Below are 25,805 nucleotides of genomic sequence, written 5' to 3'. Positions count from 1 at the left end.
TCAGGCAATATACTAAGTATTCTCATATTCAGAATAACCCAGAAGGTATGTGTTCATATCCCCCACTTTACAGATAAGGAGAGTAATTAGGATGTAATTACTACTAAGGAAAGAGGACGTAACTCTAAGAGATCTTCTCGGGTTTGGAAATGAGGCAAGAATTCCTCATTGTAGAGTTGTATTTGAATTGGTCTTTTGAACCATGAAGAGGAGCCCTGAGGACTTCAAGTGAGTGTTTTCATTCACTTGAAGTGAACGAAAAGCAGAAGTGGAGTTTGGCAGCTCGACTATGCCCTCCTGGTCATAGTTTCTGACGGCCGAAATTGGAGGCAGATAGGAAATCAGAATACTTGCCCTATCCTTCCCCCATCAGGGAATTAGCTGATCAGAACAAGGAAAGGAAGGGGTGCCTGGGTGCCTAAGTTGGTTAAGTGGCCAACCTTTGCTTTTGGCTCCACGCCCCGCGATGAGCTCTGAGCTCAGTGGGGAGTCTGCTTGAGATTTTCTCTCTCTGCCCTTTCCCCCCATTTCCCATTCCCCACTCGTTCACTCTGTTTCTCTAAAAATAAATAAATCTTTTAAAAAAAGAACAAAGAAAGGAAGAGAGGATAAATAAAAACTGTAGCACTTGAACTAGTAGTGAATTCTGAAATCTTTATTTGTTTCCATGTAAATATCAATATTATTATTAGCTATATTATTAATATCAATATTAATACTTCCTGAGAGCCAGAGAAGCACTAACTACAACATTACGACTTAAAATAGGGGACCTGCCCAGTATGCTTAAGAACAAATTATGATTTGGATCAAGATTAGAATCCCTTATGCCGTCCTCTAAATAGAAAGGTACTAAGTAACAGTTGGAACTGCTCTTGAAGGCGTGGTCAAGAAGGCTGAGAGAAGACGTTTCAGAAAACAAAATTCCACACAGGGTGAGAGAAGGCTGGACATCTTGACTCACAGCAACCAGTACCTAGACATTTAGTATGAACATTCCCGGTTGGCACTGTGAGCATAAGATTCCAAAATAGTCACTTAACAAGAGAGGAAAGCAGGATCCAAAAATGAGAAATTACTTGTCCAAGGTCACTTAGCTCGTTAGAGCCTGAATCCAATTAGATTTTCAATCTCCTGACTTCTCACTCCTTTCTCCTTCCACAAAACTTCGCCGTGCGGAGAGAAGGTCTAATTATCTTTCTGGAGAAATGACTGAAAGGCAACATGCATATTTTGATGGGTTCGAGTGGGGGGCGGGCAGTAAAGTTGGTGCATGACAGAAAAATTCCTGCATGGCCACAAGAGACCCCATGGGAAGAGCAAGCCACGTGTACCTAAAGGGAGTGGGTGCCTGGTGGGAGGGACCTGACAGCAGAGACGGACGACCCACAGCACATCTATGCCCAGGACTGGAATGTGAATGTTCAGGAGAAATGTAGTTAGAAATTCCAACCTTTAGAAAGTAAATATATATTTTCTTAAATATTATCTATAGTCATAAACATTTACTTATTAGTTACCATCTTCTGAATAGCTTCAACTTTCCAAAACCATAGTGAATAACAAATACACACACACATACACACACACACATTTCAATCCTCTGAGTCGTCAAGACAGATATCACAGAATATCTTACTCAGAACAATTCATGTAAAGCATTTCGCCCAATGCCTGGTCCACAGCAGACCCTCTGCTAATGTTTACCTGTGATTATGACCGTGATCGTGATTACGATTATGAGAGTGCCTTGACAGCCACTCAGAGCTTGGTTGCTCTTACCGTATGCACAGTTTCTCTTATAAATAAACACTTAAGAGGGGATGGAAAACTGTGTTAAATAGATAGGAAAAAATCCAAATGCAACTGAGACCATTTAGTATGGGGCACACTGTCTTCTCCCTTTCTGGAGATCCTGGAGATATCACTGTACTGCAGCACAGTACAACCACTTTGATGACACAGAATCATTCCGAAAGAGTCTATGTCATGCTATGCAGTCTATTTAAAATGGGAGGAAACCATTTGCTGCCATCAAAAATTTGAGAACTTACAAATCGTCTGGAAATTTGTCCACAGTGCCATAAGCTTGACGCATCAAGAGGGATATTTAAACTAAAAATAAAAGGATCATTTTCCTTATTGGTATTGCTGATCATTGGTCATTCTAGTCTCAATTATCAGTATTAGATCATATGCAATATGACAGATATCACTGTTTTTCATATACTATAATAACTTCTGAATATCTTGACATAAAGTTGCATGCAAGAATAGAACTGCTTCATTTTCGAAGCTAGCAATGCAGTATACATGTACTCGAAATAGGGCTGAGTGCGTATCTCAGCATAAGCAGGAAAATGCATGTGTGTTGGTTTGGTTGGCAGTGGCAAAGAACGTGCTTTCCTTCCCAGACCACCAAAATTCTTACTGATTTTTACCCCGAGCTGTCCAGTTTCACTGTTCTCCCATGCCATAAAGATAACCCTCAACAATAAATTATCTCACTCTCCCAGTGTAGAAAACTCTCCCTCAGTTTTCCTGAAATCGGTGATTAGATTTTTCACAGCATCACATCACCAGGATGATTCTTTGAAAGGAAATTTCTATTAAGAACAATGGAGGCAGGGAAAGCAAGCAAAGTGGTAAAGGAAAAAAAAAAAAAAAAAAAGCCCAGAGCAGAGTATTTCTCAGCTGGTTGTCTTCAAGTCCTGCCAGCTGTTCTCAAGATGATTTTCCGTTTGAATTCCAACAAATGAGGGAGGTATTAGACACTACACAAACCGCAACTAATTTCATCTCAGAGAGACAGTTTTGGCTGCCAACCGATCGTCCACACCACCTTTGGCCGATTCAGAGCCCCTTCCTTGGGCCTCTTCATTTTGACAAAGCCAGATGTCAGATTTCCAGCAAATGGTAGTCAAGTGTCTTTTTCAATAAAGAAAGTTTATTATGACAATTTCCTGACCAGTAGATATAATGTGCCTTGAGGAAGAGGCACCTATTTTCTCACTCTTGTAGAGGTGCCTAGTAGGCTTGAAGCAAGCATAAGGGATGAGGGCTAGGTGATTTAGAAGACATACGGATAAATAAAGTTAATTGGTACGTAAAAATAAGTTTTAAATATCCCTGAGTTGGGGGATTTGATTCTGGTCACATCCCGTGTGGCCACATATGGGGGCTAAGCTAGGACAACGTCTTCACTCCCAAGGAAGAATCAGAGTCCCGTCCAACCCCGGTTCATTGTTCGTGCTGGTGTCTGGCTTAGAAACAGCCCTTGGGTCCTCAGTAGGCACAGAATCCACCAGGATTTTGATGAATGAGAATCAATTCCCCACCATTCACCTGAATGTCTTTGTAGGAGGCGCTGTGAGTGGTCACGTTAAAGTAGACTTTGTCCTTGAAAGCCAGATAAGCCACTCCAATGGAGTCAACAGACGTGACCTTGGTCAGGGAGAAGAGCGGTTTCCGACCCTTCCGGTAATAAAGGCTGAGGCTGAGCTCCGCGGAGAAGTAGCCCTTCAGGGAGACGAGATAAAACCCGTCACAGTTGATGATGATTGAGTTGTCTTGCACCTTCATGGTTTCTTCCTTGTTTGGGGACGTGATGATGCAGCCTCTCTCGGTCTCACACCCTAAGGAGGGCAGGGCAAGAAGCAAAAAAAAAAAAAAAAAGATTCCTTAGCGCAGCCCTGGGCAACCTTCTAATCCGTCTAAAAACTTGTGAAGAGAAAGTGATAGGGAGAGGTTTTGAAAAGAAAGTAAGAAAGACAGCATTGTGCTTCTGAGTGAGGGTTGGAGTCTGCTTCGGCTGTGGAATGGAAGAAGAGGCAACGCTAATATAATAATTCTCGTGGCCCAGAGAGTTTCAGGTGCGGGCGGGACTCAGGAGCTCTGGAGAGGTCGTAGCAACCGGCCGTAGGCACGACAGACCAGTGGCGGGAAATGGAACTCCGAGGTTTCCGTGATTTTTCAAAACCAGGCAGGGCTGGTCATTTCAGTGCTTCCTTTCTTTTTCAACGGACAGACTAGGGCAAAGGGTAGCAAGAGGCCCCTTGCCCAGATCCTGCACACGACCTCACACAAAGCTTGTTACCGCTTCTCTCTCCGCTCTCAACCTGACCGTGAAATGCCAAGTTTTCACATGCCTTGGGACCGGACGACTGGCCTTCGCCGGCAGCCACTTAAGCTTGATGAGCGCTGCGCACCGCTCGCCTGTGGGCTCGGCTCTGCTCCGCGAGATGCCAGAGGAAGGGCTCAGGAACACACACCGGCTTCTCCATTTCATCTTATTGCTAGTTTTTCCTGGCAGATGCCTTGGGAAGAGCTGCCACCCGGGGGCGGGGGATGGGGGTAAAGGAGGCTTTGGTAGCTTTGTAGAGGGCCATTCCAAGTGCAAAGCAAAAAGACTAAATTTCTTTTATTTCTACCTCACAGTATCATCCTGAATGGCCAAGCAACCACATCTCGGATTCCCCATTTTCGCCCATGACCCTTAGTGATAGGCAAGAACGGGTCTCCACTACTGGACATAATTCATTTAATTCTTACTTTGCACCAGGCCCCGGGGGGATTAAGTTGAATTGAAAATGAGGGTTGCTGGTGGAAGGTAAGATATACTTCCCTTCAGACTCAGAAGAATGTAATAAATAAATGAATATCCATATAGAAACTACTGGTGGTTGTCCTAATATGAATCATGGATCCGAATAATGCTATCCTGGTAGTTAGAAGATCACCTTTTCTTCATATCCAAGACATGCCCCCCCCCTCCTTAAGACAAAATCTTGTTCTGTAATTGATTTAGTGGGAAATGATGTGTCATACAGTCAGACAGCCTTGTAAGAAGTGAAGTCTTAATTTTCTTTCCTAAAAAAATGAGAATAATTCCTACTCAAAGGGTTCTTGGAAGGAGTAAGAGAGGCATAGAACGTGATCAATACAGTGACAACCACATATTTGGTAACTAATTACTCTCTTGTCTTCTCTATACACCTTCTATGTACCTAATGAAAATGGCATGCAGACTCTAACAATTGCAGGATTTTGTGCTTCCCAAAGGGTAAGGAGAGATTCTGTTTTTAGAAGAAATTAAGAGACTAGAAGGAAGATTCTTCTAAAAACGTGAATCAGTTGAACAATACTTACTGGTAAATTGTACTCTGATGCTTTGAATTGGAGGATACTGAGGTGGCACCTGAAGGAGGAAAAAGGATATGTTTTTAGGGGGAAGAAAGCAAACAAATGAAATTGACAAGTCATATTCTATTAAGCAAAAATGCAGGACTATAGAAGGAATGACTTGACAAGACACTTCGTGTTTTCTACAAAGGTTAGACTCGGACTTTCTACCGCCCCCTTGTTTTCTATAACATCTCCTAAGGTAAATTAGGAATATTCTGCTCTGTCATGCAAGCATCTAAGATCTGTCTCCACTTCCGCCAAACTCTTCTCTGGTATATTGTTTTGGCTCTCTGAGCCCCACTTTCCCATTTTGGATAATGGAGCATTTAACAGTCACCTTGAGAAATCCATTCAGTCATAGAGATCCCCTCATGAGCAAGGCTGTGACCGGTCAATCCATCACGGCCACAAGCCCGCAGGAGTACTGGGAGTGAATTCCGGAAGCTTCCTGGCTGCTTGTCCTTTCGCTGCCACCCGGGAGTAAGACTGTTGTATTTTCAGGTCATACGGGCAACAGGAACTGGTCGAATCGTGCAGAGTTCAGTAGATTTGAGTGCATATATTTCTAATGTCTCTTCCTCTTCTGTTTAATGACTTGACACGCCTAACTTGAACCAAGTGGGTGCTCAGCAGCAAGAGAAGTAAAATACTAAAGGAAGCTGATAGATAAAATATCTGCAGTAATCTAGTGGCTAAAAGAACAAAGCAGTTCCATACGGAGCAGATTCCAAAATACATGAAGTGGGAAAAAAGGCAGAATCTTATATAAAGTATATCAACCATTCATGTTAAAAAATATTCATAATGCATGTATGGGCATTGACTATATCTGAAGGAATGCCCACAAGACAGCTCATAAATGTTGCCTCTGGGAAGTGGAATTGGAAGCCTGAGGTCAGAAGTGGGAGGACGCTTACTTTTCATGATCTGCTTTCTCATATTTTTAAAATTTTTCACCATACGCTGCGTTACCCACGAAAAAAGGAAATTCAAAACAAAACCAAAACCAAAAAGCACCACCTGTTACTCCTGCCAAGAACATCTCTCCTCACAGGTTATTTTTGGCAAGACATTGTGATCAAAGGTACGGGGAGGGATTTGCTTTCATCCCCGGGGGTGTGGAATCCCAGCTTCCCACTCTCCTGGCGCCCCTGGCTGCAGTCAAGCGGATTCCACGGGGACTGCCCACGCAGAGGAGGAATCCCCTCCTTCCCTTCTAAGTCAAATCGCAAGCCTTACCGAGCTGAAACAGCAGGCAGCCCAGGAAGAAGGGAGAGCCTTTCTGAGGCCTGCCAGTGGGGGAACCTCAAGGGCCATTTAAATTCCCTGGTGAGCCCATGGATAGAAGTGTTGACTTGGGATGACACGAGAGCTTGAGGGGGTGTGGTTCCGTCCCCTCTGTGAACGGTCTGTGATGCTGGAATCTGGGTCCGTCGTGCTTAAGGCAATGTTCTGGAAGAGAGCCTCTCAGAGGGCATATGACACTATCACCGTAATCCCCCGGGTAAGTACATGCCCCCCACCAGTCTCCAGCTGGTTGGGCCCAGCGTGAGTGGCCACGTAATTAAAATCGGAAGCAGCGCGTGGAAGAGCACAGCGAGCACGGGGCTCCGCACGCCGCAACCTCGGCGCTAAGGTCGGCCAGGCAGGTTCACGGGCATCTTGGGCAAATTTCATAACTTCCCTAGAAGTCAGTTTTTTTCATTTTTAAAAACTGCCAGGCATCCCTTCCAGCATTCACTGTCCAAGATTCGGCTTTTACAGGTTGTAATTCTAGGTCAGTCGTAATAAAAGAGAAAAGCAGGAAGCCTCTCCATCCAAGCCTCCATCCAGCTCCATCCAGCTCCTCCAGCTAAAAGTCCTCCACGAGGACTTTTAGACCTCGTGAGTTAACTTGACTGACTCTGCAACATCTCGAAGCGGTCCCTGCAAATCAAAGACGTTTCCGAATGTTTTGAAGTACCCTGGGGAAGCAGAGTCGGTAGTGGTCCAGAGGACATTCCCGGAGACCGCAGCGCTGAGAGGCAGGAAGGAAAGCGCACGAGTCGTGCTCTCCAGGGTCCATCCGACAGAGCTCCGGACGCAGGCTGCCTCCTCCCGCTCCTGAAGCTTGCCCGGTATTCGACACTGATGGATTCTCAGAAGCCTCTCATGACATCAGTACCATCAAACCCAGGCAATGTTGTGAAATAAAGGAAGACGGCCCTTCCTTTCTCTTGCTTCCTGCCCTTCCACAACGTTTTCCTTCGGCCTCCATATTTGATGACTTCACACTCACTACCCCCCTGCCCTGAAACCCCTCCACAGCGCCCAGTTCCAGACCCGCCATGGCCTGCCTCCAACTCCTTGTCAAGCTTTATAGCCACACATATCCTGTCTGTGTCTTGTGCTCTCACCAGCTGTCTTCTGTAATCGTTTTGCTCTTGACTAGAGCCGGGTAGGATGGGACAGAGATCACAGACTTCGGAGTCAGACTCAGTTGAAATTGTGACTTGCCTAGCTATGTGCATTTGGAAACTTTATACATTCTTTTCTTTTCTTTTCTTTTCTTTCTCTCTCTCTTTCTTTCTTTCTTTCTCTTTGATACAAAAATATTCTATCTCTTTGATACAAAAACAGTACTATGCACAATCTTTTTTTTTTTAATTCAAGTTACCACCCACCACCCCTCCAGAAACGCTCAGTTTGTTCCCTCTAATTATGAGTCTTTTATGGTTTGCCTCCCTCTCTGTTTTTAGCTTGTTGGGTTTTTTTTCCTTCCCTTCCCCCATGTTCACCTGGTTGGGTCCTTAAATTCCGCATATGAGTGGAATCATGTGATATTTGTCTTTCTCTGACTGACTTATTTCGCGTGGCATAATATACTCTAATTCTATCCATGGTCTTGCAAATGGCAAGATTTCATTCTTTTCGATGGCTGAGTAATGTTCCATTGTACATACCATATCTTCTTTATGTATTCATCTGTCTATAGACATATTGGCTCTTTCCACAGTTTGGCTCTTTTGGACATTGTTGCTATAAACATTGGGATGCAGGGGCCACTTTGGTCACTACATTTGTATCTTTGGGATAAATACCTAGTAGCACAATTGCTGGGTCATAGGGTAGCTCTATTTTTAACTTTCTGAGGAACCTCCATACTGTTTTCCAGGGTGGTTGTACCAGTTTGCATCCCCACCAACTGTGCAAAAGAGTCCCCCTTTCTCCACACCCTACCAACATCTGTTGTTTTCTGAGTTGTTAAATTTTAACCATTCTGTCAGGTGTGAGGTGGTATCATGTATCTGTTAACCATTTGTATGCCTTCTTCGGAGAAATGTCCTGGCTTCCTAGGATGAGTTTGGAAGTTTTCCTTCCCTTTCTATTTTTTGGAACAGCTTCAGAAGATTAGGTATTAATTCTTCTTTAAGTGTTATGTCCATTTAATCCACTGTGTCATTCAAAGCTATTGTTCCCTTGTTGAGCTTCTGCTCAGATGATCTGTCCATTGCTGTAAGTGGGACATTCAAGTCCCCTGCTATTATTGTATTATTATCAATGAGTTTCTTTAAGTTTGTTATTAAGATTTATATATTTGGCTGCTCCCAATTTGGGGACATAAGTACTTACAATTGTTAGTTATTCTTGTTGGGTAGACCCCTTTATTATGATACAGTGCCCTTCTCCGTCTCTTATGACGGTCTCTGGTTTAAAATCTAGTTTGTCTGGTGTAAGTATGGTTAATCCAGCTTTCTCTTGATGTCCACTAGCATGATAGATGGTTCTCCACCCCGTCACTTTCAATCTGGAGGTGTTTTGGGGTCTAAAATGAGTCTCTTGTAAGCAGCATATTGATGGGTCTTTTTTTTTTTTTTAATCCATTCTGCTACCTTATGTCTGTTGATTGGAGCATTGAGTCCATTTACATTCAGAGTAATTATTGATATGAATTTAGTGCCATTGTATTACCTGTAAAATCACTATTCCTATAGATTGTATCTGTTCCTTTCCAGTCTTTGTTGCTTTTGGTCTCTCTTGCTCCCTTTAATATTTCTTGCAGAACTGTTTACTGTTCACAAACTCCTCTAGTTCTTTATTGTCTTAGAGACTGTATCTCCTTCTATTCTGAATGACAGCCTTGCTAGATAAAGTATTCTTGCCTGCATATTTTTTCCGTTTAGCACATCGACTATATCCATTGACTGAAGCTGATACTTTGGAGCATTCTATGACCAGGAGACTTGGTACATGTAGGGGGCCTGTGTTGGTCTTCTGACGGAGAGGTCCACTGTGCTGGCTCACAGACCTGCCCTAATAAAGATGCCCCATGAGGTGCAGAGGGGCAGGGTTTGGTGTAAGTAACTCCAGCTTCCACTGGAGGTGCTGTGTTTCATGCTACAGTTCAGCCATGCTAGGGGGAAGGGGTGTGGAAGATGGCATTACCCCACCCTCTCGCCCCAGGGAGGGAAACTCATAGCTTCGCTGTTCAGGAGGCCCTCATGGAAAAATGAACAATCTCTTCTTCTGTGTCCCAGTTTTCGTTAGATCCCTGCCCTCAACCTGTCTGTGCCCAGCCATCAACATGCCCAGGGTCACAGTTCTCCTGTGTTTTATCTCCAGCCAGTGGTTGGGATTCAAAACAACAAATCCTAAAGTACCTGGCAGGGCGTGGACCCACCCCCTTCTGGAGGAGAGCCTCACGGTGTCATGCTGGGCACCTTTCTGTTCCAGAAAAACAGTCTGGAAACATTATATACTACTTCTGATCATTAGTTTTTAGCTCTGTGAAAATAAGGCATAATATTACTATTGGACTATTTCGGATGACTGTAAAGTTTAAGTAAGATAACATGTGAACGCACCCAACAGTTAGTCTGGCAAGCATTTGAAAAATACTCGCTTTCTTTATTCTCTCTGCCAAGAATGTCCCTCCAGCTGCCTCTACTCATCAAAATATCACCACCTTCGAAGCCTAAATCAGATCCCTGATTTTTGGCTTCTGCACCCCCATAGCAAGTGTTTAAAGTCACTCTCTTCACATGGATGTTTATAGCAGTTTTGTTCATTATCGTTAAAACTTGGAGGCAGCTAAGATGTTCTTCAGTAAGTGAATGGGTAAACATACTGTGATCCGTCCAGCCACTGCACTGTCATTCAGTGCTAAAAAGAAATAAGCCATCAAGCCATGAAAAGAGGTGGAGGTATCTTTTTTTTTCTTTTTAAGACTTTATTTATTTATTTGACAGAGAGAGAGATCACAAGCAAGCAGAGAGGCAGGCAGAGAGAGAGGGGGAAGCAGGCTCCCCGCTGAGCAGAGAGCCCGATGCGGGGCTCGATCCCAGGACTGTGGGATCATGACCTGAGCCGAAGGCAGAGGCTCAACCCACTGAGCCACCCAGGTGTCCCGAGGTGTTAGAATCTTAAATACATATTACTAAGTAAAAGAAGCCAATCTGAAGGGGCTACATACTGTATGATTCTACGCATCAAACATTCCGAAAAAGACAAAACCACAGAGACAGCTAAAGATCAGTAATTTCCAGGAGTTAGGGAGAAGGGAGAGATGCATGCGTAGAGTAAAAAAGTTTCAGTGCAGTAAGACTATTCTTTGTGATACTGTAATGGCGGGCACGTGCCATTATTCAATTGTTAAAACCCATAAAATGTACAACACCAAGAGTGAATCCTAAAATTTAAAAAAAAATAAAAAATAAAATTAAAACACTCTACTGACTTCCATTCTACCACCACTGGATAGAAGGCTCATCTGCTCTACAAGACTATTTAAGTGTGTGACCCTGGTAAATGGTACCACCTTGCTGATTTTCAGTTTTTTCATCTGTAGAGTGGAAATGGTAAGATCTATATCTTAGAGCGTTGTTGTGAAGACTGAATGAGCTCATGTTTTGTGAGTCTTCAGTATGTGGCCTGGAACAGTGAAGGGGGTTGACAAGTGTCAGCTATTATTCCCGGGTGCACATGGAAGACAGGATCCATATCACGTTCTTAATTTACTCTGTGCAACATCAGTCAAGCCTCATGTATGACGACAGAATCAAGGAATTAATAAAATACTGAATAAAGACTACCAACGTCCCTGAAATATTCGCTCTCTGGCTCTCTGTAGCCCAAAGAAAAGGATCTGGGCTTCATGAGAAGGATTACCAGAAAACAGTCAGAGATACTTATTTTACCCACATGCAAATAAACATGGTCTTTTTAATATCAAGAAAAGCAAAATCCTCAGATCCTCTCCAAATACTAAAAGAAATGGGGAAATATCAAAGGTCCCAGAGAGCTTCCACGCAAGAACAAGCTGTAGAATAAAGATTCTTCAATCTGGAAAGTCTGAAGAGCCCACGTCATTCTCAAAGGTGAATGTAGGGCCAGTGCATCAGAGAAAGTCCAGTCCTGGTGTTTGAATGAACTGGTCTCGGAAGCATGAGTATAAAAGAAATCATCTCCTTGCTGCAAACAAGAAATGTTTTTTCTACTGAATTATTCAGTCATTGATTGAATAATATTGCCATATTATTTGGTGGTTTGACACAGCATCAGCAATTACAGAGTATCTGTTGTATGGCACAGAGAGGAAGAGAACAGACAATTCTTATTTTGACAAACTTATATGCCAGTTGAGGAAACAAAACCCTTCCTCTACATAAAACCTTTACTAACGGTCAAGAGACAGTATGTCCTATAAGTTTCCAGAGAACAAAAAAAAAGAAAAGAAAAGAAAAATAGAAAAAAAAAAAATCATTGCAGGCTTTGGCAGCTCAAGGAGGAAAGACATGACAGAGGCCTTGAAAGACGAAAAGGAACCAGATAAGCAAAAGATACTCTATGGAAGGAAGGTCTAGGAATGAGACCATTCTTGGCATTCAAGAAAAAGAATAAAAATTCAACATGCCGTGCGCTAGGTTATTCTTTCTCAGATTGATTACCTCACTTGCTGTGCAAAATAATCTTAGTAAGTATGAATAATAATTACCCGTGTTTTGCAGATAGGAAAATGAGAATCAATGCTGTTAAGAACTTGCTCACGAATAAACAGGTATTAACTTGAGTTTGGTTGAACTCCAAGTTCCTGATAATAACCCTTCTCTTATCCTATACCATCTTAAGAGAGGGGGAAAAAAAAAAGCCCTATGAAAATAATGTCTGATGGTGCAAGATTAATTTGAATTATTTTCATCATCAGTATTGATCAAGACTAACATATTGGGTTTTAAATAGTTGTTAAAATATTCAGATATATCTCAAAATATCCAGAGGTTCTTCAGGGAAAAAAAAATGCCCTTCAGCCAATTCTACAAGGTTGTCTGCATAGTACAGGTTGGCAAAACTTTTAGCTCAGCTCTGATTAGGTACAATTGTCCTGGCAAGGAGCAGCGGGCCCATGAATAAGTATAAAGTAGGCAGCAAGCAGGTGCTACAAAGAAGAGCCAGAATGTGGTCCTTTCCTGGCCTCTCTTAGCATCTTGCGTACTGACTTGTCCAAAAACATGGTTAGGAAATGTCTGGTGTCTAGAGCTTACCCAGCACTATGTACCATGTTCCCAAAAAAGTGATGCTTATTTAAAGAGCTCATCTTTGGGGGCGCCTGGGTGGCTCAGTGGGTTAAAGCCTCTGCCTTCGGCTCAGGTCATGTTCCCAGGGTCCTGGGATCGAGCCCCACATCAGCCTCTCTGCTCAGCGGGGAGCCTGCTTCCTCCTCTCTCTCTCTGCCTGCCTCTCCATCTACTTGTGATCTCTGTCTGTCAAATTAAAAAAAAAAAAAAAAAAAAGCTCATCTTTGGAGTGTGAGTTTCTAATTCTGACTCATTGGGATGTGGCATGAGGCTGCCAACTTTGTACTCATTTGGCAATTGTCCTCGAGGGGGGCGTCTGTGGCAAGAGGGAATGACACTCATCAAATGTGGAAGCAGGAAGTGGGCTCTGCGTTCACTGTGTGGGCCTTGGCCCTTCCTCCCTTGGTATCGGGATAGCGTCGAGATCCGACGTGGGAGTGTGCTGGGGTGTGCATCAGTGTTGGATGGTGGGGAAACAGATCTCTGAAGGGGACTCCCCAGTTCACCCCGCCACCTCCACTGGGATGTGAGCCACTCCTTTCCCAACCTTCATGTCAAGAGAAGAGACCTGAGAGATCTTGAAAGTAAAACCTCGCAAGCTGTCAGGGTATGTAGCAAGGAGCCTCTGAAAATATGGAAGTTCCCACACTTCACTCATTACAACAGGCTGGGAAAGTAGACTCTCACCCTGGTGCACTTAACGTGTCCTCAGTGGAAACAGCCTCCTTGCGAGGGGCCCACCTCTTATCACTCAGAGGGGAAAAAAAAAAAAGAGAGAGAAGAATGGGCAAAAACTGGTTCTTTGGCCAAAGAGGCTTCTCCATTCAGAAAAACTTATTCCAAAAGGCATATTTTTTATAGATGAAAGTATGTGACTTTGAAAACCTCTTTGAATCGTCTTTTGTGCTTTAATGAACACAAAGAAAAGCCAACTTAATGGTCATCCAAACTCTCTTTCCGCATTCCCATGGCCGCCAGCACCTTTCTGCTGTCATCTCTCTCTCACCGTTTACTCTCGTCTCTACTACACAGCCCATTCCGTACCCTACACGTAGCCTGCGCTCTTTCTGTCAAGTTTGCTTAGTGATGGCTATCCCTCCAAGAGGCACTTACTGACCCTCTCCTCTCTATCTCAGAGAACAAAAACTGTGGTTTCATGGTCCTGAATGCTTAGCGACTAACAAATTCCTGAGAGGAATCTAGGTATTCAGGTAAACCACCAGATGAAAAAGCAAAAGCATCCATGTGACCTGAGCACACTTTCACAATTATCTGATTGCCCTAACGCAACCGATTGTTTATATCCTCAAGGGAAAGATTTCCTCGTGTCTGGGTTTTCCTTTCCACACTGGAAAGTCCTCAGAGCACACTGACAGAGGGGTCCGCCAGCTCATTCCCAAGAGCTCCCTTCCTCCCCACAGTGGCTGAGGGAAGCCTCCACTGTAATATCCGTGTGAGCAGCCTAGTCTCTAAGCAGCTGGAAGGGTCCGTTTACAACGTCCCAGCTGCGTTTTCGTAAGTCTTACCATGCCTCAGACATAATGGCTTAGTCGGTAAATGTTTGCTGAGCTAAGGTGGAACTTACCCCCTTAGACGATGCCCAGACCTTAGCATGTGACTCCATAATCACGTAACACCGGACACGGGCTCCGGCCGACTCTATACATTGCTCAAGGTTATTCGGAAGTGGCCCTGTTCATCCTTGAGTACAAAGGGAGTTGCAAAATTATTACAGTCGATCTCTTTCTACGTGAAGTCGCTCATTCTCCATCTCACTTGCTGTACAAAAAGCAAGGGCCGTTGCTTTGGGAGGGCAACCTAGTGGAGCAGATAAGGCATTGATCTGGGAATAGGAACACCCGGGTCTTGTCTTCAGCCAGAACAAGTCCTTTCCCTTCCTCAGTTTCTAATTTCCTCGTCTTGATGTCCAACCTCAGTTAAACTGGTGGGACGAATGGCATAGAATAAGAAGTACTTATTCACACTACGGACGGACTAAGCAATGCCTACAGACACTTCCATGTCCCAGAGCGGGCCAATCACAACATTCAAAAGAGAAATCCCAAGAGATTGGGTGATGAGACCTTTTGAACAGAAGATCTTTTCAACACTGTACATCCTTCTACTGTAATAAAAACAGCAGGCCTCCTCCCCAAGTGGCTCCCTCTGATGGTTAGTGAACAATCAAAAACATCTCTAGTGCTGGCTGTGCAGTGAAGCTCTTCGCCTCATTTGCATGAGCCTAAATGATCCTCAACCCGTATTCTGGTGCAAACTGAGATTGGTGGCTGGTAAAAATCATCAGTGGGATGATGATGGTGGTGACAATGACAGTGAAATTTTAAATTAAAGCCTTCCTAAGGTCTGGTATGAAGATAGGTAGGTAGGTAGGTAGATGGATAGATAGATGGATAGATAGATAATAGATAGACAGAATCACAAGCTTTGGCATAGATATAGATAGTGGAATATTATGTCACCATAAAAAGGATGAAGTCTGGGACCCCTGTGTGGCTTAGTCTGCCTTTAGCTCGGGTCGTGATCTCTGGGTCCTGGAATTGAGCCCCACCTCGGGCTCTCTTCTCACTGGGGAGTCTGCTTCTCTGTCTCACTCTCACTCTGTGTTTTTTCTCTTTCTCTCTTTCAAATAAATAAATAAAATCTTTTTTTTAAAAGGACATGGATACATCTAGAGAGTATTACGCTAAGTGAAATAAGTTGGGCAGAGAAAGACAAATACCATATGATTTCACTTGTATGTGGAATCTAAAAAAAAAAAAGATGAATAAACACAAGCAGAATCAGAGCGATGAGTACAGAGAACAAGTTGACGGATGTAGGCGATGGGAAAAGTGGGTGAAGGGGAGTAGGAGGACCCGGCTTCCAGTTACGGAAATGAATAAGTCAGTGGGCTAAAAGGCACAGCGTAGGGAAGGTAGTCAGTGACACCGTAGTCGCATTGTTTGGGGACAGTGGTGAGCCTAGCAAATGTATACAGAAGTTGCATCGCTAGGTGGTACACCTAAATGAATGTAACGTTGTGGGCCCCCTACACTCAAATTAAAAAATTTTTTAAAAAAGAAAACTAAAGACTTTCTGATAATGAGTGGTAGGGAAACAAAGCACCTAAGGCAAAAGAAAAGTATGCTTGCTTTGTAATCGCAGTCAAGAAACCAGGTGTCGAAGCAGGGAGGTAACTTTCTCTGAAACCTCTTAGTGACATTTCTTACTGCACCGCACTTGGTTGTCCAGTGCTTCTCCCACACGGTGCGACTGCTTCTTCAACCCTCTCGTTTCCCCGCTGTGTCAGAGGATCTGGGAGGGCAAGGAAGACCGTGTGTTGCAAACCACCGCTTCCTCTGCGTCTGACAGGGAACCGTCCCTCCGTAGATATTGTCAAACAAGTAAGCGAACAAGTAGTTCGTAATGAGTTGAACAAGTGCCCCCGCATCCGTGTCCACCTGGCACCTCAGAAAGTGACTCCATTTGGAAATAAGGTCTTCGCCGATATAGTTAATTAAGTTACCATGAGGCCAACCAGATTGGGGTGGGCCCTAAATTCAGTATGACCGGTGTCCTTCGAGCAAGAAGAGAGGACACAGTGATACACACGAGGAGATGATCAGGCAAAGAGGGAGGCAGAGCTTGGGGTCATGCAACTACAAGCCGAGAAGCACCAGCGACCGCTAGGAGCCGCCGGAGGCCGGAAGGAGCCAAGGAGGGAGTCTTCTCGAGAGCCCGCACAGGGAGAATGGCCCTGCCGGCACTTTGATTTCGCACTTCTACCCTCCAGAACTGTGAGAGAACAAATTTCTATGAAGACACCTCGGGGATGGTAATTTACAATGGCCGCCCCGAAAAACGAATACATCGTTGAATAGGTATTTGAAATAGTGAACCAAATCATACTTTCACATTAAAGTAAATCTTCGATTTACTTATTTCTCGTGTGATAGACTAGAAAGGCGCAGGGAGATTACGCAGTTGAATCTCATTATTTTAAAAAAATAGCAATGAGAGAGAGGAAATAAGGCTCAGAGAAATAATGAGTTGTGCCCAAATTGAGGTCCTCTTTCTTGTCTATGAATAGACCACACATGCAACACTCCAACTTATAAAAATAACCTGTAAGTTATTATGTGACTGGAAAGCTTCATTGATCATGTTATCAACATCTGCATAAATAGATTTAACTCTCCTCTGAAAAAGAATCTTCTTCCTCGATACCAGGTTGTAAATCCTTCCCTTAATTTTTCTTCAAAAACTACTGATGTCAGAAAAGGAAACAAATTTTAAAACAGGCAGACAAAATATTTAAAGCTTAGGGTCATGGACTCATGGCCAGGACTAGAATTTAGACCTAGTCTTAATTTCTTTCTTTCTTTTTTTTTTTTTTTTTTAGATTTTATTTATTTATTTGAGAGAGAGAGAGAGAGAGCCCAAGCAGGTAGAGAGGCAGATGCAGAGGGAAAAGCAGACTCCCCACTGAGCAGGGAGCCAGATGTGGAGGGACTGGAATGTGGGGCTCAACTCCAGGACCCTGAGATCATGACCTGAGCCAAAGGTGGATGAGCGAAAATAAACAGACTGAGCCACCCAGGCGCCCTGCCCCACCAGTCTTAATTTCTAACCCTGACTTTTCTACATAAACCTAGGAAAGTCTCTCATGCCTCAAATTTCCTCGTTGCAAAACTGAACACCTAACTTCCTCCAAAGTTGTAGTGAATTATAGAGGACAAAAGTAGGGGGAAAATCTGCAAGATGAGAGGCTGTTATTGCAAGTTAACAGCAGGAGTGACACCCCTCCGTTATCCCACCAAAAGAGCTTTGAGTTCCCAGTCTTCATCAGATACAAGGTCAAGTTATGAACTTTCAGGGGGTTGGAAGCTGAAAACATTAGGCACCCAACACACAAGTAATTCAAAATATACTTTGTATTACTGAACTATAAAATGTGTTTTGCAACTTATTTTATAACCCAACAGGTTTTTATGTTTGCCCTCAATGACTGTCATGCTGCTTGCTTGTGTTTTGTGATATTGTCGTTTTCATCCAGATCTTTGATGGTTTCTGTGGTTCTCTAGGCCTGTGCCCTAGCTATAGCTACAGAGAAGCCCAGCCCTGAGGGTCCAGTCTACACACGGGACCCTCCCTTCCCCACAGATACGGGCAACGCTTTGGCAATGGTTTTCTATCCACAGGCACTTATTACATTAGTGTTGTGAGCATTAAGCTTGAGTGTTCGTTTATTTTTCTGTCAGAGTATGTTCTTAAGTAGCATTTACATGTTAGCAAAGCTAGACAAATTTCTACAAATTTATAACCCACCTAAGGTACATTTTAGAATGAAGGTCTGCTGAAAGGAAAAATAATTTTTAATTTTGCTAATCAGATCCCCAGTGTTTTCAGTATTGTGAACAAGACAATATGCCTTTTCTAGACATAATTTTCTATCCATTTCGGCAACCAAGTCATTGGAGAATTGGATGAAATACATCAGACTGGAGCGGGGGGGTGCGGGGGGGATGGAACAGGCCATGTTCTAAGTGTGTGTCAGGTCTCTGAACCACTGTCAGCCACTAACCCTAATAACACCGTATACCTTCATCAATTCTCCCCTTCATCCTTCCTTTCTTCTCTAACACAGTCGAGAGCTCTTAGAAACCTACGTTCAAAAATGCTAGAATTATTACAAGGATTCGTTCGTTTGTTTTTAATTGTATAAATTTCAGTAGCAAAGTCAAGCTTCGTGAAGTTAAGGTTAACCTTGACGATGATACGGTTTCTGAGGTTTGAGTTATGGGGTGTTTGTCCAGGTGTAGAAGTGCCACCAAGTCGACATTTTGGTGGTCCTCTGGCTGTGGAAGCAAGTCCATGAATAATCAGAGTCTCGGCATTTGCGGAGCTCGAGGCCACAGCGTTCGCTCCTCACAGAAGCCAAGTTCCAGCTTTGGAAATGATTAAACGGATGCTCTGGGAATGTCACAGAACTTACTCAGGGTCATGGAATTGGAAGGCTGGGCTGAACAAGTTGTCTGGTTCCTGGCCCAGCACACTGTGGTCTATACCCCAACAGCCCCTTCAGAAGTTTGAGAAGTTTTGTTCTGTCGTATAAGGAAGTGTTTTCATTCTTTCACTTGAAAAAGTATGGATATCAAAAGTATGGCGACTTCAGACAACACACAAGCTATAGGAAGCCAGGACCACAAGCTTCACCTGTGACTGGGGAACAACCTTTCTACTCTGTATTTCTCTTGTTTCCTTTAACTCACTAAATATAACATAAACACATCGTACGTGGTTCCCCTAACCTAGCTACCTCCAGTTTAACATTCATTTTCCATGAGTAAAGAATCCCTGAAAAGGGTGGGAAAGTGCAGTTTCTCTAAGAGCAAAGGGCACGGGAGTGATTGCTCTTAGAAGAAGCAGAATTGGAAGGGGGGCAGCATGGGCAGCCCTGGGCAAGGCTGGGTCTACTCTGTGCTCGTAGCTAGGGGCTGAGATCAGAGAAAAGGAACCAGGAGATTATACTCCTGGGTCTATACTGAGACCCTTTCGCTCACTTCCCAAATCTCCTGTGTGTGTGTGTGTGTGTGTGTGTGTGTGTGTGTGTGTGTGTGTTTCTATACTCATATACATATGTGGCATTTTCCAGCCTGATCTCCGGCCACATTACTCTGTCCTATTTTGAGTACATGAGTCAGAACACGTATCTACATTTGTCATTGATCGCTGTGTAAATAGTGAACAACTTCGGGCCCCCCAACGTGTTCATTCTCTCACGCGTGGATCAGCTTTCTAATCCGATAATCCGAAGCCCTCAGGAAAAGAGCAGGCGCTCTTTCAGAAAAACGAGAAAGCCGAGAATGGTTAGTTTTACTGTGGTGCCCCCTAGTGCTGCAAGAGATGTGACTCACTCTCTCACTTGCCGATAGGTAGACCACACGAGAGAAGCGAAATTTGGAGAAGCAACAATTTTAGTAATTTGTCCTGTATTCTCTTTTGCATAGAGTAGAGGGAAGTGTGCTCCTTTAGCATGAGTCACAAGACCTTTTGTGATCTGCCCCCGCCTAGGTTTTCAGCCTCACCTTTTGCCACTTTCCCCTATGAACACTCAACTTCAACCACTCTGAACAAATTGCGGTTCTACCGAGGAAGCCTTTTGCCCCTGTCCGAGGCCACCATCTGTCTTGTCCATTGAAAGAATTTCCACTCCTCCTTCTAGTATTAGCTGAAGCACTGCCTGCTCCCCCAGCTTCTACCATCTCTGAGTTTCTGGGGGTTTATCTGTAAATAGACTATGTCCGAGGGCGCCTGGGTGGCTCAGTGGGTTGAAGCCTCTGCCTTTGGCTCGGGTCATGATTCCAGAGTCCTGGGATCGAGCCCCACGTCGGGCTCTCTGCTATGCAGGGAGCCTGCTTCCATTCCTCTCTCTCTCTCTCTCTCTCTCTCTCTGCCTGCCTCTCCGCCTACTTGTTATCTCTGTCTGTCAAATAAATAAAAAAAATCTTTAAAAAAAAAATAGACCATGACCGATGCCTGCTCAAAAATCCAAAGATTCTCTGTGTTTTTTATTAGTACTTCCCCTGAAGACCTGAAAATAATTAATGACAAGTTTAGTTCAACACTTCAGACGTTTCTTTTTCACTCTCACAGAATTGCTTATGAAATGCAAACTCAGATGTATTGGAAATCACTTATTTGCATGTCTGTCATTAAAAAAAGAATTTCTAAAAAATGTGTTCGTTTACATGGGGACGCATTTAAACTGAGCTAATCTGAGACAAGATTTCTTCAGACAAAAACACCTCTTTTTCTTCCTAATTGATACGAATAAAAAAATCCAAGTTGCTGCCTGAAACTTGGTTGGAAAACTATGAGTTCTAATTCTGGGCATCACTGGTACAGAAGAGATCACTCACTTTCCAACTACCCCCACTCTGTTCTTTCCAGCAGTTGAAGTGGTAAGAGTATAAACCTTTCACTGTGGGATTTGCTGAAGAATTATCACTAAAAGCCCTCACATATATTAAGTGCTACATTAAAGGTGATACAAACCTTGGGAAAGCCCTAGCTTCAAAAGCCCTGAGACACGCGGATATAATCTTTTTCTCTTTTTTTGTTTTTAAGATTTTGTTTATTTATTTAGGAGAGAGAGATAGCAAGAGAGAGAGCGAGCAGGGGTGGGGGGGTGCATGGAGAGGGAGAGAAGGAGACTCTCCACCTAGCAGGGAGCCCAACGCGAGGCTCGATCCCAGGACCCTGGGATCACGACCTGAGCCGCAGGCAGATGTTTAACCGACTGAGCCCCACGTGGATATAATTTACAAAAGCACATTATAGGTCAGCTCTTTCTGCCATTGTTCCCAGCTGACAATACAGGTACTACTGGGAGCCTCGTACTTTAATGGCAGCCCCAGTAAATATCCAAACAGTGTGTGTTGGTTCTGGTGAAAGAAACACAGGGTTTTATAACTTGTATCCTCAATATTCTTCTAGGACAGACACTTCTTTCCCCTTTCAAAATAAGACATTTCCCTAGCCCAGAACAGGTGATGCACAGAAGCATGTGGTATATAAGTAGGTACAGATTACAAATATATGTGCAAAATTTATTTCCTCCAGTCCCTTCTTAAGAAGCAGGAAATTCATAAGCTTAGATACACACAAAGGTCTATTTACTTATATTTTGTATTTCTCAAATCCTCATACCCGTTCTACAAATTTATATATATAAACTACATACTCACAGCATATTGAGCTGGGAGAGTTCTTTCTGATCATGTGATCCAACTGCCTTGTGTTAAAATGAGTAAATCAAGGCCCAAAGAGGGAAGTTACAAGGAGGAGTGGGTAAGACCTATCTTTTTTCTAGTATCTCAAAAACGAAGACTTCTGCTTTTCACGTAAGTCAATACAACTTAGCAGAGTGGTGAGAAAACAAAGTTTACTAAATAAACTTCATTGAAGGGAAAGTCCACTGTCAAATGCAGTTTAATAGTTATATCTGTATTACTGTTTTTTCACAGAGCTCTACATGGAGGCAGTTATTTTATAAAGCTAAAAGTTAAATCTGGGAAATTAGGAAAAATCACAATTATTCTCCAAATACATTTTCCTGCAATAAAAGAGATCCAGTTCAGCCGGACAGTTGACCAGCATTTAAGCTCAGTTTCACCCCTCAGACACATCACTGGAATATTATGTTTTATAAAATAGACATTTGATTTATATCACCACCTACCCCTTCCTTCGACCAAAATTCCAATCTTATCGGCGAGTTTAGGAAGGCTACCAGTCTAGGTCCCCTTTTCATCAGCTACACTACACCCCTCGCCCCCACACACAAACTGCCACCAGCACCCCATCTGATCAAATTCCAGGGAGAACACACATGACCCATCTATGCCAGCCTTCCCCCTAATAGACTACATGAGATGACATGTAAGGACCCATTGTGCTGCCCTGGGTCCTACAACAGTACAAGAAATGACGTTAGCTATGACAGTCTAGCTAAGAAATAAGAAAAAAAATTAAAGGTGATGTGCAGTGAAGAATTTCAAATATCTGTGCCCCCCAAATTTTGTACCCCAAGTATATGACAGCACATTTCTTGAGCAAACAGATCTAACATACCTCCTGTGTCTTTGCTTCCTTTTCTGTGCCAGGACCAGAGAAAGCTAATCCTCTCCCAGAGATGGGCTCAGTGAATTCTAGCATCCCGGAAACCCGCAGTCAGCTTTCCCTCCAGGCTCTGTCACAGAGTCACTGGGTGACTTGCCAGAAAGGACTTCTCTCCTTCTCAGCATCTCTTAGGTATTCACAGCCTCCGGCAGACCCGCCACCCGCTGGCTCTCTGTTTCACCTTTTCCTCTGCCCTGCTCGGAGCCCCAGGGCAACTGTTGAGTCTTGACTGGGTCATCTGCCCTGTCTTTCTATCACCCTACGGTGTGAGGAAATATGTACACTGTGGTTGTCTGAAAAAAACGCTCTCAGGGCTCCTAGACCTGGTGAACACACTCAGCTGTTCTATTTTGGGTCATTCTCTTGGTTTTCTTCTCAGAAAAGCCTAATTCCGGTCTATGTCTCAGGCATCCTGCCATGGACACATTACTCCCCTGCCCACCCCTCCCCGCTCATCGCCTACGCTCATTTCATCCCGGGGGCTCTGCACAGAGAAGGAGATGGGTGACAAGACCAAGAGAGCACTGGCACGTTGTTGTGCTCACCGGTCTGCAGACCTGACACGACACCAGCTACACTTCTGGAATTTAGGAACATGAGCCCTCTCCGCGGTACACTGATCACAACCACACTCCCACCAGCCTCCGTGCACCAAAAACCCCTACTTCCTGTAGACAAAGACAAGCCCAGGCATTGGTTAGGACTCTGCTTATCTTATCCTGGTCTAATTTGAGGTACCCAGTCTCTGACACGGCTATCAGAAATTAAAGTTCCCCTTGTCTCACCTTTACCAGAGAGAGACTTTTGTAACCTAAAATGACCTGCCAAGGAAACGAACTCTCAGACTAGCCCCACCAAGGGAATGTGGGAAGACGCGACATTTCTTTTCTCTTCAGTGGAATCTCCTGCAAGCCGAGAACATCCTTAAAGACCAAAAAATGTTTGCAGATATGAACGAGTAAATAAGAAAAAAAAATGTAGAAAGAACCAGAACAAAGAGAAGGGAAAAGAGAAGGAACATCTTCATTAAGTGGGAGAAATACTTAGAAAGATAATCACCCACTACATAATGCACTGGAAAAAGTGGAAGAGGGCAAAGTGATGTCTGTAAGTTGTGATTGGCAGAGGGAGAGTGAAAAAAACAATCTCTGATTAAGTTATCAGGGCAGCTCTTTGGCCATATGCAGACACACACGTGAACACACACCTCTCTGCCCTTAGAACCCACAGACGAGCTATTGCAAGGACTTAGCACCGGCGCCTTCAGCGTTCTTCCAACAGCAAATCGCCTGTGGGGCTTATGAATATGGTGGGAAAGTGAACGGGTCCCTTTCTTGTTTCCTTTTTCATAAATTCCCTGATCAGATGCTTAGTAGCAGAATTTGGCTAAAGCAAGGACGTCAGTGACTCCAGGTTTCAGAGTGAGAGCTCATAAAGCAATACCAGATTTCCTGCATGGGAAGGAGAAGGAGAAGGAGGAGGAGAAACCAGAAGCAATGCCCTCGCCCTACCTACCTCTGCTGTGCCCCACCACTGCCCCTCCTGAAAAGAAGGAAGGAAAGGAGAGACAGGAGGGTGTCTGACCACACTCTACAGTCCCTGAGGGGCAGGTGGGGGGCAATGAGCAGTTTGGGCACCACATTATCTCCAAGTGCCTGGAGCTTGCTGGGAGGGAGGGGTGGGGAGGGTGCCCGGGGGAGCATCCGTCTTACCTGGGAAGCATAGAAGTGCAGGCAGATGTAGGTGAAACACAGGAGCAGCCCCAGCGCCTGGGTCACGGCTGCCACCAGCAATAGCTTGTTCTTCGGGAGCCTTCGCCCTGGTGCGTTTCCCACATTCTCGTCCAGGGGTTGGACCCCTTCCATCTTCACGGTTTGGACGCGAGGAAGAGGAAAACTGTGGCAAAGGGGAGCCTGAGGGAGACGGACCTCTTCTCCGCAAGGAAGGAGATGACGGGAGAGCAAAGCTTATCAATCAGAAAACACACCGAGGTCCCAGGGCCAGAGAGAAGAGGCGCTTGAGAGAGCACAACGCACTCTCTCAGTTTTAACACCGCAGCTTCTGCAGGCAGGCGGGGGAACTTCTCTGTGACTAATCTGAATTTCCCCTTTACTTTCTTTCTTTTTTTTCTCTGGGCGAACAGGGAGTTGTTTTTGTGGCATTCCAGTTCTGATTTGAGTGACTGTGAAATGACAGTCAGACAAGTGTGCTAATTTCTTCATTTCTCATTGCACCGGTAACCAAATTGTGGGTCACTGATGGAGATAAAAATCATCATCCGTTGATGTAGGAGTTCCTCTGTCCCTTCCCTGAGACTCTGGGCTCTCAGACCATAGAAGAGATTTGAGGAAAACGTCGGACTTAACTGCTCGTCTGCTCGTCCCTGGTAACGAAGCGCTGAACCGTCGGGCGGAGAGACGCGTGTGTACAAAGGTGCACCCAGACCGTTCCTGAGATGAAAAAGAGAAAAAAAGAAAACAGGACGGCGGTCACGTAGCCATAAAGGAGTGAGATCCTCTGGTTTTAGTACATTACATTCTAATAAATATGGAGCATCCCCCTTATCAGACACTGTGCTGGACAGCCTCACGATCTTTTTCTCAGTTGATCTCTTGAGGCAAATTTAGTAAACATTGACATGATGAATTTTAAGCATAACGGAGGAGAAGCAGAAGAGTATCCTGACTTTTCCCCCTTCCTTCCGCTTTTCCTTTTCCCCTTACATGATTTTTGTGTGAATGAAGAAATGAATCGATTGAAATAGATTGTTCCTTCCCTTGAGGTCAGGGGTGGGTGGGACTCAGCACTCGGAAAGTAAGAGTATTCTACCAATAGATGGGCACTCCTTACCCTTGAGCACGGAAATAAATGGTGAAATGATTTATAACGTCAAGGCCAGATTGACAAATATTTACTGGATACAGAGTAAACCCGGTGCTGGACTGGAGGCCATGGGGCTGCTGGAGAGGGGAAGTTTAAGGCAAGATTCTGTTTCTTCCATAGGCAAATAGGTCTCTCTGAGCTCCCCAGGAGCCACTCAACAGATATTCAAGGAAAGAAGGGGGGAAAGACTATTTTCATATCAACAATATGAAATGATACATCAACTTAATTTTATGGAAAGTGAGTATTAGGCATATTGCAAAGAAAAGCACTTTGTGGAAAGTGGAAAATACTTTTATGATTACAGCATAAATCAGAGAAAGTATGAATTAATATCCTCATTATAATCATTATGCCTTGCACTTGGGGAACACTTTGGTCCTCAGACATTCAAGTTTTTGTCTGGAAGATAAGGTAACACTATCAGAGACACCAAGCCAAGATTAACAAGCAAGTTCCATAGGAACTCATCTCTAGCTAGTGATTCCAACGAGCAGAGTA

The 25,805-nt window shown here is 44.0% G+C and overlaps 1 protein-coding gene across 1 annotated transcript; it reads right to left on the bottom strand.

The window, feature by feature from the left end:
- Positions 1-3,285: 3,285 nt before the first annotated feature.
- TNFSF4 (TNF superfamily member 4) lies at positions 3,286-24,286 on the bottom strand (the record flags this gene model as incomplete). The annotated part of the gene is made up of 3 exons (XM_080824992.1): positions 3,286-3,635; positions 5,149-5,197; positions 24,134-24,286. The coding sequence occupies 3 exons, from the start codon at positions 24,284-24,286 to the stop codon at positions 3,286-3,288; spliced, it is 552 nt and encodes a 183-aa protein (XP_080681118.1).
- Positions 24,287-25,805: the final 1,519 nt, after the last annotated feature.

This window comes from Martes martes, assembly GCF_963455335.1.
Source record: "Martes martes genome assembly, chromosome: 15".
Classification (NCBI taxonomy): Eukaryota; Metazoa; Chordata; class Mammalia; order Carnivora; family Mustelidae; genus Martes; species Martes martes.
Note: the sequence above shows the minus strand (reverse complement) of the source record. Positions and strands in the feature narration are given on the sequence as shown.